General features: G+C 41.9%; 1 protein-coding gene across 1 annotated transcript in view; it reads right to left on the reverse strand.

The window, feature by feature from the left end:
• ubash3b (ubiquitin associated and SH3 domain containing B) overlaps positions 1 to 16,705 on the reverse strand; it is a 31,186-nt gene extending 14,481 nt beyond the window's left edge. The window contains exons 1-6 of the mRNA XM_022243555.2: positions 16,431 to 16,705; positions 8,285 to 8,338; positions 3,887 to 4,073; positions 3,187 to 3,385; positions 2,546 to 2,715; positions 1,329 to 1,540 (exon numbers count right to left, since the gene is read on the reverse strand). Of these exons, the coding sequence (XP_022099247.2) occupies positions 1,329 to 1,540; positions 2,546 to 2,715; positions 3,187 to 3,385; positions 3,887 to 4,073; positions 8,285 to 8,338; positions 16,431 to 16,546 (938 nt within the window). The 5' untranslated portion in view covers positions 16,547 to 16,705. The remainder of the gene's footprint in view (positions 1 to 1,328; positions 1,541 to 2,545; positions 2,716 to 3,186; positions 3,386 to 3,886; positions 4,074 to 8,284; positions 8,339 to 16,430) is intronic.
• Between the last annotated feature and the right edge of the window lie 945 nt (positions 16,706 to 17,650).

Raw genomic sequence — 17,650 nt, forward strand, 5'->3', positions numbered from 1 at the left:
TACAGGGTTCCTGTTATAACAAGGTACATGTAATTTGCCAAGTCGGAAGGACCTCTTATTAACAAGGTTGACTGTACATTGTTGCCGTGGTGGTTGGCAATGCCATGAGTGATTTCAGGCACAGCAAGCAGTCCCTGAAAAACTGACATTGAGGGCGCTATTTCAAATAGAGCCTAAAGGGATCAGCCTCAGAATATAATGTGTAAACTACAAGTGCATGTATTCAGTGTTACATGTAAATCAAGCACACACACTCTGCGTTTGACAACCTCTGGTGCAGTTTGTTTACAATGACCACTTGGCATGACTACCATACATGCAAATACAGTAGAACCTCGCTATAACGAACAAGGCGGGGTCCATGCTAAATGTTCGGTACAGCGAATTTAACTGCCGAACGTTTCGTTGCCATGATGAATAGTGCCCTCTCTTGTCTAACCGAAGTGCACCCTCTTGTGATACCTTGGATCGCTGTTTTCGTTATGTTTTGCCGTTGCATTCAAGTTTAAGGTTTCTAGAAATGTATCTGTTAATTATTTTTGCTTTTTATTTAAACTTGAGTCAAAAAATTGATATAACGTTTATCCTAAAAGTCGTGAAACTACCGCTCAGGATCAATCTCTGATGCATGCTGTGGCCAATCTTGGTTGATTTGTGTATCAGCGGCGCCCTCTTTAGACTATTGTTAGTGCAATGCCACCGTGCGCGTACGTGCAGTTTTCTTCGGCACCCGATCCATGTGGAGTCGCAAAACCAGTTTCTATTCAATACCGTTGACAACTAGTGGCTTTCCCGTCTAATCCTTGGGAAAATAATGGCCACTTGTCACTTTCCAACATAAAAAAACACCGACTGTTTTATCAGGTTGACGTTCGGGAATTACAAACTGCAACTGAATAGTGTTCAGTAGGCTCTGCGCACAAATTACTGGGATCCAAAGACGATGTTCGGTACAGCCGAATGTTCGGTATAGCAGTGTTCAGTATAGCGGCGTTCCACCGTGCTACGGTGACCATTTCTTCACAATTTATACCCCTGGAAATGGAAATTCCATCGGCAGACCCTCTTGAAAGTTTTTAAACAGTCCTTCTCTAAATGGAAGGTTCGATTTTTTTTGGGAGGGGGTAGCCTTTTCATCTCTTGTTGTCTTTTACTCCTAATACTTTTCATTTATTAGTAAAATGCTGTAACTTTTGCACCGGTACAGCGCTCTCAGATATCTGTGACATGGAAAATGTTTTTAAGTGTCAATTTCAATTTCAATCAATTGGAGCTAAACCAAAGAATAACGGAGATGTCTTTTTATAGCCGTATCTGGCCTCAGTTACCTGTGCACTGTCCATGTATCTGACTCCGGTGCCTTCTCTGTGTAGTTCCCCGGGAACATTCCTGTCAGGCCCGTCTGGTGGGACGTGCCCTTGTACCAGCCGTCGTTGCTCCCTGCCCGGTTGTCCGCAGAGGACATGAAGATGTAGTCGTCCGGGATAAGCTCCAGCTCGTCCTGCGCCCGAGGAGTGTGGGAGTACAGGACACGTAACACCTGGTAGTAAGCAGGGGAAACTAAAATATAAGTCTACTACTGTACCAAGCGTTGACTACGGCTTAGAAAGCTACGTGTATAATTCTGGATAGTCCGTACACAGTTCGAATATTTCAAATACGTGGCGCTTCTGGTCTAAGCGCATTAGCGAACGATTCATCCAAAGGGTTCCATCACTTTCATTCCACTCGTGTTTATTTTTGACCCCAGCCAATGAGCAGGGATGAAGATTATATTCAACCATTGAAAGTGTACACGCAGAACAAAATGAGTTTTTTCTCCAGTTTTCTCAACTACGTGTATGAGAAAACAAGGGAATGCTCAAGGGAATCTAAGCTATAGATTTTCAACTGAATGTGTACAAACCTACACGTACCAGTACAAAATGGCAGACACGAGACTGATGCCCTTGAGCGTGGTCCCGTCGTGCAAATGACACTTGACCCTCAAAGAGCTGGGTTATTTGGCCCATCTCACAACCCCCCCTTTTAGGGATAAGTGTCCATCAACAACATGTGGGTTCCCAAAAGAATCTAGAAACCAAATTCCACAACTCTTCCAGGACTTTCCAGGAGTAAAATACGACCATCTCCTTGCAGAGGAAACTGGGACACTGCCACTGTTACTACTTTAGACCCACAAGGCCCGCAGGCCATCAAAATAAACCTTTGCATGAACTTGATTTCCATGAATTTTCCATGACTTTTGCCACTGAGAACAGAATTCCATTCCATTCCAAAAATCTTAATAAAGAATTCCATGACTATCCTATTGTTCCTCATTTTCCTAGACTGTATTTCATGACTTTCTGAGGCAACGTTTTGTCCAGATTTTCATACGACCTTGGGAACATTAAACATGAGTGAATGACAAAATATGTGCAAACTAATACCACAGCACAGTTTTGGCTCTGTGCCAGAATATGGCTGCGGTCTAGGGTCTTCACCCTTTGCCTGGCCATTGCCTCATGTATGCAGACACACATCCCTTCGCTGTATCCATTACCTCTGTTTTTGCAGCCCTCGGATCTCTGGAGTACAGCCTGAGCTCCCAGCGGGCAGCAGCCTTGATGTCCACCTCATTGGACAGCTTCTCCAGGACGTCGTGATGTGAGGTGTTGAACTGGTAGGCCAGGGTCATGTGCAACTGCTTCTTATGTGGGTCCACCTTCACACCTGAAACCAGATCATCATACCAAAGGGGTGATTCACAGTGCCGTGCGCCACCAAGAGGTTGTCACGGAGAGGCCTTTTCGTAGTGCGTTGTGGAATAAGTAGTTGACAAAGCCTCATTCATTAACTGCACTGTGTGCGGGAAACTTCAATTCTTCTTCAATTGCAAACGGGTGTTAGGTACTGGTAGTCAACATTATGGTTTTGTGTGGTGTAGGGAACGCCTCAATCAATTAAATATCCCTAAGTTATGTACCAAAGTGGGCTCAATTGCAGCAGCGTGTCGACCTGCAACCAATGAACATTTATTATGTGTACAAGTACCCAACCCTGAAAAACATGTACTGCACACATTCTGAGGAATGGTTACCAGAAAGAGATGAGTTCTTAAAACGTGTAATTAAAACAATTGTAGTCCAGTGTGCATGTGTGTAAACTCTCAACCACAACTCAGAGTAGGCCTACTGTCATCACCTGCTTTCTTCAGAGCTTCAGCCTTGAACTGATTGGTCAGTATTCGCATGAATTCGGCGTGCGTCTCCTCCACAAACAGACCAATGAAGTTGGCCGAGGAGTAGTGCTCCAAGCTGACGGTCTCGGGGGCCTTGTCCTCCAGGGACTCCACGGCCTCCAGCAAGGCCACCGTCAGCATCTCCACCTTGCTATCCTCGCACTGGCCGCAGCCAAAAACAGATATGAACAAAGAAGGCAGCATCTGATTTAACGTCTTCCAAGTTTGTTCAGAATTTGTAATGTGGCTAGGTGAACTTTACAGGATTGATGAGTGATTGATGATGTACATCACCAGGTTTTTTTTTTTTTGGGGGGGACACTTTTTGGGGAGGGGGGACAAAGCATTCATGAATCAGCCAATAACAGACAAACAACTAAAAGTGGGAGGGGGAATTTTCAGGTTTGTTTCAAGCAAATTGGTGACTTTCATCCCTCTCCATTCCCAATTTTTTTCATCTGTTTTGCTTCCCCCTTTTTTTCCCTTTATTTTTCATTCCCCCCACCGGGGGGGGAGGAAAGTGTGTCACCTTCACTTACAACTGTCAGATTGTGTTCAAATGTTTACGCACATGTACATTGTGTACACTTGGACATAATGCTTTGGTGCGATGGTGCATCTTTACATCAGCAAGTGGGGGGGGGACGGTGAGATTTCACTTACAGGAAAGAAAGAGCATAACGTGACGTGGGGCAGGAGACTGTGGGCCCCGTTCCGCCCGCAGTGCTGCAGGGAATTGGTCCAGAACTCATCCAAGGACTCCCCCAACGGTCCCACTGGGCAGGCGTACAGCACGTACTCCCGAGGGACATTCTCGTCCAACATGGGATCATCCACATGGTCCAGTAGCCTGGGAGAACAGTGGCAGAAGAGGAATAAGGAATCACAGCCTGACAAATCTAGACTAATAGCATGCCCCTCCCCCTAAGAGCTGGGATAAAGTCCCTGGCCCAGATGCCTCCTCCTGAGTCAACGCATACATGTATCGTGCCTTTAATAATATCTTTGTTATTCATTCAGAAGAACACAATAAAGGTTGAGTGATCAACAAACAACTACTAACATTAAACATTTTGGACAACGAACTTATAGAATGACCCAAATGAGCAATGTGTAATACACCTCTCAGCCCAGATCATTGTGACATGAATGGAGAGCCTTTTTGTTCGGTTGCCAAGGTACTGTAATGGCCACGACACAAAGTCACTCAACCGCATCAGTATACTTTCGAAATGGGCGTTTCAGCTTAGGACCGACACTGTGCCCATTTGTCCAATGCCCCGCATGATTCACACTTATAATACTTCTGCCAACACAGCTCACATGTACCGGTACCTGTATGTGCATGTAACAGCCTGCTTATTACATCTGGGTTATTCAATGAAGTTCGGGCACAGTTTGTGACGGCGTCCCTTGTTACATTAGTGAAAATAAATATCTTTTGTCCCTGGATGTGGATTCTAAATAGACATTGTTCTAAATCTTGCTAAGTTCTTGTAGTGGTGTGCTTCATCTTTGAGGAATAATATGACTTAATCTGTTGTAATGTGAAAATAAAGGGCAATAAAAGTTATCGATGTAACAAGGGACGCCGTCACAAACAGTGCCCGAACTTCAGAGAATGAACGTACAGTACCCGTAAAAACTATACCAAAAATCCCAAGTCAGCAAGTACTGTACATATGCAGTGCATACTCTACATGTAGATGAATACTCAGTAAGTCCTCTGGCTCCGTGTTTCATCAACAGATCACTTGTTTAATCATGACAAACAATGATCACATATGTATATGTATCTTACATGTAAATCAGAAAAATTTATACATGCTATACTAAAACCCAGTGAAAGATGTTGTACACGTACATGTACATGTATCTTTCACTATTCTCTAAAATCAGTGAAGTCTCACAAGTCATTCCCTATGGCCCCACTTTTGACAGAAACCACCACGTTAGGTTTTGTATGGAGTGGCCGTTGGGAACATTGACTCAATACAACGCTCACCACCACTGGTGGAACCCCACAAATGACAGGTAATATATATATACATATACCATAGCATTACCACAGTCGCCTGACTCATCCTTCCCTGTTCCCAAGGCATGTCATTCTAATCTCTAAAAACTCAAGACTTTGATAAAAAGCATCTTCCCAAATGCAAAATCAGAACCGACCCAGTACCTTTTTTCTCCCCACTAAAAGAAACACATGAACTGATCCAGTAAAGCAGGATATAGAGTGATCCTTATCACACCTACTGGGGGAAGTGGTCTGCATTTAATTTGCACAGGCTACAGGGCCTTCCTCTTTTTCTGGTAGCCCCCCCCCCGATACCGGTATATCGAAACTCCAAACATGTACAGAGGACCAGCCTCTACAACACGTCGTGCGGATGCATTTTACTTTCAGTTATTAGTCTTGATCAGATTTATTTTTTTAATAGTGCTCTTCGCTCTTCCTGGACAAGACCACAAATTGTGCGGACCTGTCGATAGCAAACATTAGTGTGAGTTCATATGAGCTTTAGACACAGCCTTGCGGACTTTTCTTCTTTTTTGTTTTGGTGGGGTGGGAGGATTAAAGGGCACATAACACAGGACACAAGGATAATTTAGAGGAAACAGTCAACACGGAGTGCAATATGTTTGCCATACCACGATTACAGGATGTGTCAAAATGCAGGAAACTTGCAAACTCCACATATATCCACCTACGTGTGACTACTGACTACTGATGTAAAGATTAAGATGTTACATGTACTAATCACAAACATGTACATGTACCGGTGCATACATGTACAGTACTGTACAAGCTATTATTGGTCATAATGTGGTGTTGTCTACTCTACCGGGATGATACTGGGACACAGCTGGTTTATCTTGTCCCATGCAGCATCTACTACAACGAGTACACTTTTGTCTACATACTGTGCACATGTACTGTACACCACTCCCGCACCATAGTTGTGGGGACATACCAGTACATGTTCACTCGACATTTCAGCTACTGGTGTTTTATTGGGACTGAAAAACATGGTGAGGACTCAGAAATGTCCTCACAACTCAGTTCAAATTGCCCGAACAAATGAACTTATCCTCTGAACGCGGTGAATACCTACCCATCCATACATGTATGTATCGGTGTGTGTGTACCTGTACATGAACACGACAGCAAGTTTTCACAAACTCAACCGTTGATAACTTACATGTACATGTACATGTATGCTCTCTTGAAAACTACATGCAGGGTTGAAAACCATACATTATATACATGTAACCAGCAGTCTGACCAAGTATTACATGTAGTTTTCTGAGACATTATGTTGTTGTTTTGTTTTGTTTTGTTTTTATGGCGCTTTCAGCAACTCAGGCTATTTGCGCCAATAACTGTACGTTTATTCATACACTTTATTAATCAGCATCACATTACGGAGTTAGGAAGAAGGTCCAGTTTTAGAGAGGCAGGAGGAAACCGGAGTACCCGGAGAAAACCTGCGAGAGCGAGTATGGACTGGAAACCAAATGCACTTAAAGCCTGAGCCAAGGCGGGACTCGAACCCGGTCCTCATTGGTGCAAAGCGAGGCAAGAACCGCTACGCTAACCCACTCCCCCTTCTCAGACATTATTCCAAGCTCTAGTAGATTTATTGAACCATTTGACAATGCTCGTTTTGGTTTTTTTTTTTCCATTTTTCCTCAATTAAATATGCATCCACCCTCTCTAATTTCACCTTTTTACCAGTGTTGTTTTTCTTTTCAACATCCTGTTTTGAATTTCAATTGTTTTTCTTGGATTTGGTGCAAGAATACACGGGTAAAATGATCCCAGCTGGCCTTTAGCCCCATGGATCAGAGATATTTGTGGATTGAAAAAGAATTTAACAGAAAAAAGTCACGTTGTCAAAAATACATATACTTTTATGGCCTATCTTCACAGACGATCTGCAGTAGAATTCTCCATGATACAAACCATGTACATGTACCCAGTACACGTGTATCAAACAGTCCTTTCCTATGGGATTGCATACACTGAAAGAAACTGTGCGATATACATGTAGAGTGTATGTTGCACTGTCGTATAGACAGACACTGGGGAAGATTTTTTAAAAAGAGACAGTGAGACAGTGCCATTGAAGAAAGTGCGTCCTGGCGAATCATCAGTGGTCTCATTAGTTACGGCATCAACCGACTGGCATGCTTCTAGATTGCACCGTCAATTATCCCTCAGGGGCACTTTAATTTGTTTGAAGTCAATTTGCTTGCTTGCGTATCCTGTTTCTGTTCTGTGTGTGTGCAGTGTACAGGTCCACATCACTCATCTGTGTAAAATGGGCTTGTCCTAATTTACTTGGGTGTGTCTGATAAATTTTTTTTATGCCTGAATCCGTGGTAATGGCTGTAGCCACTTCCCATACAGAGTCAACCATGCATGTTGGTAGTGATGGTTTATTACTACTTGCAACCAAAGGTTGGATTGAGATACACAAAACAGTCTAAAAACACCATTTCAGCACCTGTTTCAAAATACATGTACAATATTTCAATACTCAAGCCTTAAGTTCAAATTGCTAAAAAACACCAACACAAATGAAAACAGAATCCTCCGATTTATCTAAAACCAACTGTAAGCAATGTAGACATCTTCAAGGACTAAAACTACTTGAATTTAGACAAACACTCAAGACTGAGATAACAAAAAGGTTACATTCGACAAATACAACGTGAGGAGTAACAGAGTCCAACCAACTCTACAGAGCAAACTGGCAATTAATCACATAAGGAATTTGCAATGTAATGTCAAAGTGCAGATGAGTAACTGGGACACTGCCTTATTAGTCTGAGAACTCCACGCGCAAGCCCAATGCACAGGCATATAACTTGGACTTGACAAAAAAAACAGGAAATTCCAATCATTACAAGAGATTGAAGACTTTGTACAGTGTTCTATAAAAATTTTCAGTGGCATGAGTGTGGAGTGAAAAATGACGAAATCGGATGATTTGAGGAAACGTTGCATGCCTAAATGTAAACTACATGTACTAAGGGCACAAATCAACGTACCAGTCGGATGCAAGTTGGATGTCCTGATGGCCCGTGGCTGCTAAAGCCTTTTCTCTAGAAATAGGGAAACAAAACAGACAGAATTTCAGACAAAACAGAAAGCAAACAAGTTGTGTTAATTCACAAACTAAATGTAAGTACATACATGTACAAAATATCACAAAACGTTGATGATATATCCTTTCAGAGTTCTGTGTGACAGGCATTTTTGAACTCCGAAATCTATGAACCTTTTTCCTCCCTGCAGGAATCTTCAAAAAATCCCCTGGCAAAACCAAAGATTGTATAGCGTTGAAAGATGGAGAACTTCATCATGAATATGTGTAAAACATTGTTATTGCATGGGCGCCATTTTGGTACATGTAGGACTTCCTTATGTTAACGCAACAGGTGCAGGCGCCGTGACAGGAATGCAGACCTGGTATGCCTGCGCCTATACATGCATTAATGTTCACACTGGAATTTCGCCCATGGTGATAACACCTTTTTGGCTGAGTTCTCCATCTTGCCCCGCCAAGCGAGGCTATACAATCTTTGGGTGAAACCTCTTTTAAAACGTTTAAAATTCCAAGATACATTAGGCGCTACATCTACAGAGTGTAGGCCTACATGTACATGTAAATACCAGCCTGCCTGGTTTTTTTCCCACCATCCCCAGAACGCACAGTGAAATTTCCAAGCCAAGGTGAAAGGTTTATGATGAACAAAACCGCTTGCAAAGTTTCACAACTAGAACCAATAACAGCTAGAGTTGCAATTCCATTCTCTGTATGATGTGTCTGATTTACAATGCATGCATCCAACTAGAAAGGACGCCCAGCAATTTACAAATTTGCAATTTAGTCATCATTTGTTTTTTAGCTAACTGTGAGATACATTGTGCACAAGGACACACAAACATGTTCCTATTTGGACATGTACAAGTATACAGTCATTTGAATCCACAGCTGATGGTTCTCATTCATCAACAGTCCTGCACAAAAAGAAAATCTGGAATACACAAAGTACTGGTGCAAGTAGATTGACATGGCCCATACAATATGGCCTGTGCTTACCAGGCACTCAGCCATCACACTGAAGTGTTGAATGATGGGGACCGAAACCTGACCTGAGATTAACCCAAAATTTATTAACCTTAACCTACATGTAGACTGTGAAGGACATCTTACAGTAGCAAGCACAGGTGCAGTACACAATGTGTGGTATATGTACAGTACATGTACACATGTATGGTCATGATGGTAGGTGGGCAAGTACACGTGCATGTGCATCTATGCAGTGTGCTGCTATTCTGTACATACTGTAATGTTGCTTTTTCTGGGTTTCACATTTCCTGTATAAGTTGTCCTCATTTTACATGTATAGTACATGTACATACAAGTCCGTGTGGCTCGTCAATTATCTGGTTTTTATACCCCTTTGTCAGCCAGGTTTCTGTTCTGATCATAATACAGTCAGTAACTATGGCAACCTGGTTTCAGATGTCACAACCACTGTCTAAATTAATGCTTGTTTCATCATCCCATAAAGGTGCTAACAATGCATAATGCAAATATTTGCATGTTCAGCACATCCAGCAAAGTGTACTAAGCAACCAAATACTGTGATTTCAGAGTTTGTACATTTACCGTAGTTTAGTTGGAAATGTCAGGAAATGTACACTGTGCGTGAATGATTTGGTACGAAATGAGGAAAAGGGAAAGTGCCTCCCCAAAAAACAAAAGTTGGTCTGAGTGGGGGAAGAAATTAAAAAGCAACACCAGAGCCAAAGAAAATATACAAAGGAAAGTAGGAAACTGATGTGAACTTTTGGAGCATGAATCAAACATGTAGTGAATGTATGTATATAGGTGAATAAGAGAAAAGGTGAACTATTCCAGAAGTAAATTTATTTTGTGTATACATTTGTACATATGTACATGTATGTGATTGTACATGTACATGTACATTTATACATGTACACTGTAAACATGAAAAATTTGGACTTCTATTCTACAATGCATTACAATACAGTGGTCAACTCAAGGATGTAGGTTAACCCCTCCGGGTTACTCCCCCCTCCCCCGCCACCACCATCTTCAGCTACTGTGCTGACACTGACAAAAACGTTGGGCCAATGGGTGATTTTTCTCAATTCTCACACTGCCTCAGAATGACGCTGGAGGAAGCATCAACGTTTGTGATGTCGGTCAGATAGGAAGAATGACCCTGAAGATGCCTCTTCACGACGTGTGCTGTTGGTAGAGTTTCTTATATGGGCATTGTATGCACACACACTGTACCAGTACATGTACACGTCAGGTGGGCGCAGTGGTCCTTTCTTTGCCTTCCACCTCTGCGGTCCAGGTTCGAATCCCGACTCGGTCCACATGTGGATTGGGGATTCGATTACTACCTGATTCCATGGGTTTTACCCAGAATATTCCTCTGGGGTTTCCCTCCCACCTCTGACACGGTAACTGCTTCTCACTGTCTCCTCTCTACGGGTTTCTTCAGGCTACAGTGCCTCGGGTACACGTACATTATTGAGGAATCCTTGGTGTCATTGCCAGACATTATGTGATCACACATGTAATAATAATAAAAAATAATAGTTAAATAGCAGAACATGTACCAGATCCACCTCGGTACAACACATTTCCGCATTCTCTCTCAATTTCTTCAACCACTTGTACAGTAGCGATAAATCACTTTCTTTTCAACTTTTTGTTACAACTTCATTTTATTTGATTTGTACATGGCCTACATGTACATGTATGTCTACATGCACGTGTAACCGAGGCCATGTTTTGTGCATCCACGATTATCAACACTTGCACACTAGTACGTTTGTATACAGTGGCAAGCACTTCACTTCCTCGATTGCAATTCCCGTGTAGGCCTATACGTAGGCATTTATTGAAGAAAATGACATAAAATATTGTAAAGGAAGCCAGTAAGTTAAGATTATAATTTAGCAGCATTGCCCTGACAGTGTGAGTTTGAAATTTAACTTGAACACTCCGTGTAAAGCTGGATTCTCCCTGTACGGTGCCAGTACGGAGGCTACAGTGGATTGAAACAATCAGGTTGGTTTTACATGAATGCACCCACATGTACATGTATACCATACATGTACATGCACGCATACATGTCCATGTCCATTTCAGTCTACGGTACTCCTAACAGACCAGTGCAATTTGTGCGGTTCACCTTTGACTTCACTCAAACTACATGTATGTATACCCCGCACAACCCATGCTTTCAACTGTTCTTGGGTGGCGAAATATTAGCGGAAACTTTGACTGTTCGGAAAACACGTAATAGAGTAATTCCAGACGTTAGGGGTCCATTTTTTTTGGTATCCCTGTCACATCTGACATATGATTTTGTAAGTTCAGAACCAAATTTTCTAATTTCCAAGAGTGATGAATTAATGCAAATTATCTGCCAAACAAATACATGCAGCAGTAGTTCGAAATCAATTCCGGTGATATTTCCAGGTCAAATAACAACAGTCAGATGTAACAGGGATACAGTTCTAAAAGTCACACTTTTGGACCCCTCATTTTTGGAATTACCCTAGGCCTACATGTACTTGGTAATCATGGTTCCCTTGACACTGCAGCTCTACTGGTACGCCCTGCACTGCACAATTCAGATGGGCGTCTGAAATTGTCCATTCATCTTTTGGACCATTTTGAAAACCGTATCAGTTTAAGGCAGATTTTGAAACAGTAAAGTGTGGTGAACTGTATTAAAGTCCCAAGTTTTTGTGCAACCCTACCCACTGACTTCACGGTCCAGGCGTTGGGTCAATGTCACGTTTCCCATTCAGCAGTCATTCCCTCACCAACAAAGTACCAGTAGCCACCCAACCGATAGTATTATATCTGAAGAGAGAGGCATTCTTTTGTTCATGGGCCTGTGATCACTTAAAGTTGAAGTTCTGTCATATTTTCAGGGGTGTTCACAAACATTGTTGTAAACAGAAATCATTGAAAATGCCGCAATGGTATTCAGCACCCTCTCTATTCCATAAAATGTGCTGCAAATTCTGACCACAAACTGTGTCTCAATAAAGAATTGTGGTGCTATAAATTTCATTTAAATGTCATGAATATTTCATGAGGGCAAGCCCCAATCAGTGAACAGCACTGCTTTCCCATGGAGGCCCTCAAATTTACAACTTGGATTGAAGGCTTCCATGTACAAGGGTGCCTCAGGCAGCCAATAAATGACCCATATCTGTAGAGAGGAGACTGTGAGAAAAAGCAGTTACACTTTTAGAGGTGGGAAGAAAACCCCAGAGGAATATTCTGGGTAAAACCCACAGAATCAGGTAGGGACTGAAAACCTAATCCACATACACGGAACTCCAGGAAAGAACTACTATGCCAACCTGTACTGCTTGGCTGCTGACTATACATGTACATGTTTCTGTGATAAAAAAAACATACACGATGCAAATGCTTTCCTTAAAACAAATTTACTGGTAGTTCAAGTTATTTTTTGTGATAAAAAAAAATACACGATTCAAATGCTTTCCTCAAAACAAATTTAGCTCCAGTTATTTTTTCAGAGAAGCAGCTCTTTCTGTAAGCTGGACTACTCTGCGCTACTGGATGATGCTGAAATGGACATTTTAAGTCCAAAAACTTATGTCCTGAATTCTTATTAAATGATACATGTAAATTATTATGAACGACATCTTTACTAACTTGCATGTATAATACATGTAACTGGACAAAAGTCTGAATTTCCAATAAGTCTGAATTCTATCTTGTGGGGGGGGCTCCAAACAGTTAGATTCAAAGATGAGTTTGCAAATCACACACCCCCACTCATCCTTGATGGTGAAGTACACTCTACCAGTAACAGGGCTAAAACCCTGGACAGAGAATTCAATGTTGTGCAGTTTACAGACATAACATGTACAGTGTACATGTACACATGTACACTGTACATGTACACATGTATGTACATTGTACATGTACACATGTGTACATGTATACATGTACATGTACAGTGTACATGTACACATGTACATGTATACATGTATATACATGTACACTGTACCGGCAAACTAAGAAGGCAACATACATGTACACGTGTACATTGCACAATTTATGTACATGTATGCACATGCACACGTATACACGTACTGCGTCATACATGTACATGTATGTACTGGCCAGTACGCGCACATGTAAACAATGCTTCAACAAAGATTTCAATGCACAGTTCACACTGTTGAAGGTGTATAAATTTACAAAATAATTTGCAAAAGGTCAAAAGTGAAATTTCACATTTGCCTATTTATGTAGGTTCATACATGTATGTCACTGGCTCTGCAAAAATGGCCCTTGGGCTTAACTATGACAAACTGATTTTAAGTGATTCCCAGGGATAGAGAAGCACTTTAATACGGATTAAATTTGTGCATTTTTGACCTCTGTTGCACATTCTATTCCTGAAATACACTAAAATTTAGAGTGGATCTCTGGCAGACGTATGGAATGGTCAGTTACATGTATACAGAGGCAGAGTATGACTTATGGGCCTTTTTGGCAGAGTGGGTCACATTATGGACTATGTATGTACAGTGTACTGGGTACATACATACATGTACATGTACATGTCGGCTGTACACATTTTCCAAGTGTATGTATAGTACACAATTTACATTTTAAAAGCAAAATTTTGCATGCAGCATTCAGATCTTTAGCACTTTATCAAAACCATCACAGAAACTGAAACCATTCTAAAGCCAGACCGGGTGTCACATTGAGAAAGTCTGAAAGAGGGCAGTGACTGGCCACTTGCCTTCCGCCTTGACTGAGTGCATTTGTTGGACTATTGTACAGTCAGCCACATACATGTATGTACATGTACATTGTACCTGGTACACGTACATTGAACAATATGTAGGCTACGTGTTTCTGCTACCCTAATCAATAGAGGGAAATACCATATACATGTAGTAAAAAAATGGTGGAAGGGCGTGACCTTATTGTCCGAAGCCATAAAATACAATAGATTTAGACAATGTACATGTACCATACAGTGCTCTGGCACTATGAATGCATGACTTTATTGTTCTCTGTACAAGTGACAAAAGAAGTGCCCTAGCCAGAGGTAGTAATTTGTAGCGCTAGGTCCTTCAGGCTCAGAGTACTACGGTCCGTGGTGTTTTGTAGTACTGAGTTCTGTAAAGTGTAAGCCAAATAATGCTTGGGGGTTAGGGCTGATTGAAAGTTCCCGACTGAGAGTCCATTACAATTTTACGTATTCTCCTGGTCCCTATGTATGTACATGTATGCAACATTGATAAACTTAATTTAAATGACAACTCCTGTTTTTTTCCTTTGAGGGATAATCCAACAGAAATCCTGGGATGAATACCCGGTACCTAGAACTGAAAATGGTAACTGATGGAGGTGAAATTGATGCCCAGAACAAAATCACTTTTGCCCACAGGCACAACTGTATGTACTGCATGTTGTTGCCATGCTAACTGCTAAAAAAAATGTATCCCTACTGTAGTTAATAGGCCTACTTCATGTGTGTACAATGTACGTACATGTACCCTTTACTGCCCAAGGATTATGTGTGTGGAGGGGGGGCAGCCTTGGTCACCTTTTCAGGCCCAAGGCAAGCCAGAGTGGGGATTTTTGGTCACTGTAAACTGTAGACATTTGTTACCATTTCCAAAGTAGAAAGGCAGCCCCATGGGGCGCAGACTGACTTGGTCATTTCCAGTTCCAAAAGCATCCAAGTGTGAATGGGGAGGTGGCCAACAAAAGAAAAGAGCCACCAAGTTTGTTTGTTTTTTTTCAATTGAGAAATAGTAGGTATTTTGGGGGTCTGATATTATTTTCCTTCCTTGCAAAATCAGGTAAAAAAAACCAACCATAACGTAACCTTATCCCCCCAGCAAAGCCATACAGTATAAAGGGTTCCTCATAAGACATTCCAAACGTAACACCCTCCACCACCACCACCCCCCCCCAAAAAAATTGGGTTCTAGATTCTCCTGTAAAAGCATGGATGTTGGTAAGGAGACTCTTGGAAAAACCAGCTTTGAGACTCATGACAAGGAGAGACTCGTCCCATTAGTAAATCTCAACAACAGAACCAAAAGAGCTGGCTTTTTCCAAGCCATGAGGAAGGACAGCTACCAGAGACCCAGAAATGTTCAAAATGCGACATGTCAAGCATAAATAAAGGCTTGGATGTGACTGTGCACATATATATGTACGTAAGGCATGTCTCAAATGGGTCCACAATTAGGAGGTACCTGAGTACAGTAGGTACAGTAGTAACTACATGTAAAGCCCCCTACATCATGGGTTTTTTATTACACATTCTAATCCAAGGATCTTTGCTGCTTTGCAGGAACACGTACATGTATAAAATCGTCACACATTCTACATGAACCAAAATTATCAGATTTCACCTCAAAACAATAAAACAGATTATGCTCAAATGTCAAAAATGGCGAAGCAGAGTGACCAGCGGCATAGCGAGTGGGGGGTGTGTGGGGGGTATTGCACCCCCCCCCATAATTCTTTTCAGTCGGCAAATAAAGGGTCAGTCGGCAAATGAAACTGAAATTGATGTCATGAATTAAATTGATGTACATCGACCAGTCGGCAAATTGACCCTGGCACACCACCCCCCAAAGAAAATGCCTTCGCTACGCCGCTGGGAGAGTCTTGGGTCCAGCAGACAGACAGCAGATGAGTATACATGTATGTATTTTCCTAGTTTTAACATCATGCTTACATAAAACCAAGAAATGACTTCACTGGTCACCAGATGCTGGTTCCCTGTGTACATGTATGCACAGGGAAAAGAAAGAGTTCCGCATATATGGACAACACTTGATGCCATGAGCCTTCAGTGTTTTCTAAGTAAATCCTTTAGAATTTCCTTAGCTAAATTGCACTCTTTAGCCTAGGACATGTTGTCACTTCCTGGTGGCCATAATACTGATTATAACCAGACATCTTAAGGCAAAATTGGTCTTGTCCTCATATATGGAACTCTTTCATAGATAGGTTTAATTTTGAAATCACAGAGCATGGAATAAATTGACAAACTGAGCGGTAAAATCAGTGAGCAGTGAAGACTACGGTAGCGTTTAAACTGCATGAATACATACACTCTATGCTTGGGAAAGCCCATGCTCATCAGAATGTCCATGGCGCTTGCGGCCGACTTCAGGCTGGCCTGGCGAATGGTGCGCCGATGGTTGATGATACCGGCCGCACTGGCCATTCCGCATGCGGTTTCGGTAATACTCTCTCGCTGTCAGTCGGCACAGTCGTCAGCAGAATTCTACGGAGGGAATTCTGACGAGCGAGGTATCGAATTACAGACCGGCTAGGGTTGTCCCCTCGCAAACCCGATCGTAAACACGCGTGGTGAGTGAATCAGGAAGTGGTGCTCTGTTAAATGCAGGAATGCTCCAATGGAATGATGCCGCCTGATTGGCTGGATGCAGTTAGACTTATTGCAGTCCTTTTATCGTTTACCTCTGATTTGGTGAAATAAATCTCGAAATAATAATCTACAAAAAGAAGTCGATTAGAACTTTACAAAATTAATGTTCACAGACAGTTTAATTAGTGTTCCCGATTAAAGAGAATTCAAATGTATTCATAGTTGAATGTAGCAAATCAGTTCCTTCCAAAGACGGTAAGTGATCCACCAATTTCTTCAATCCTATGTAGGCCTAGTACGTAGTACTCTGCTGGTCAAGCTAGTACTAGATGATTACGTTCCCATTTCAAGCACAAGCATTTCCTTCCTTCGATTTCATACACCTAGCGTCACGCCAGTTTCTCTGTCCAGTCTATCGTTAACTTTCTCATTCCTTTAATGCCCTCAAGTTAGTGCACCACTAACAATAACCTGGGAAATAATAGTCAAAATATCAGCACAACTTCAATCGCGGTGGTCATAAGTTGGTGAAAATACACACTTCAAAAGAATTGAATGGCGACAGAGTGGTCCAATGACACAGATTATGATCATTCTATTTTGTAATATAGTGCTCAAAATTAAGCAAGTAACTTGAACAAGAACTTCCAAACGATTTCCGGTGAATTTTGGTTTCAAACGGGGTGCCGGGTGCCTATGCGGGTGCCAGGACAGTTGTCTCATTTCGGTCTTAACTATGGTTAACACTGAGATTAAGAAAGGTATGTGAATAACTTCTCCTGAGGTTTTCCACATGCTGAATATATCAGGTGTACGAAGATATCAATATTAATTCTGTGTAAACCCGAAGCTGACACTGCTGCCGGAGTTTTGTACTAGAGGCGTATCTAGCGAAGGGTGGGGTGCTTGCCCCCAGATTTTTTTATCAAATATTAATAA

This window comes from Acanthaster planci, linkage group LG10 (assembly GCF_054643075.1).
Source record: "Acanthaster planci isolate LZ-2023a linkage group LG10, COTS_SCS, whole genome shotgun sequence".
NCBI classification, from domain to species: domain Eukaryota; kingdom Metazoa; phylum Echinodermata; class Asteroidea; order Valvatida; family Acanthasteridae; genus Acanthaster; species Acanthaster planci.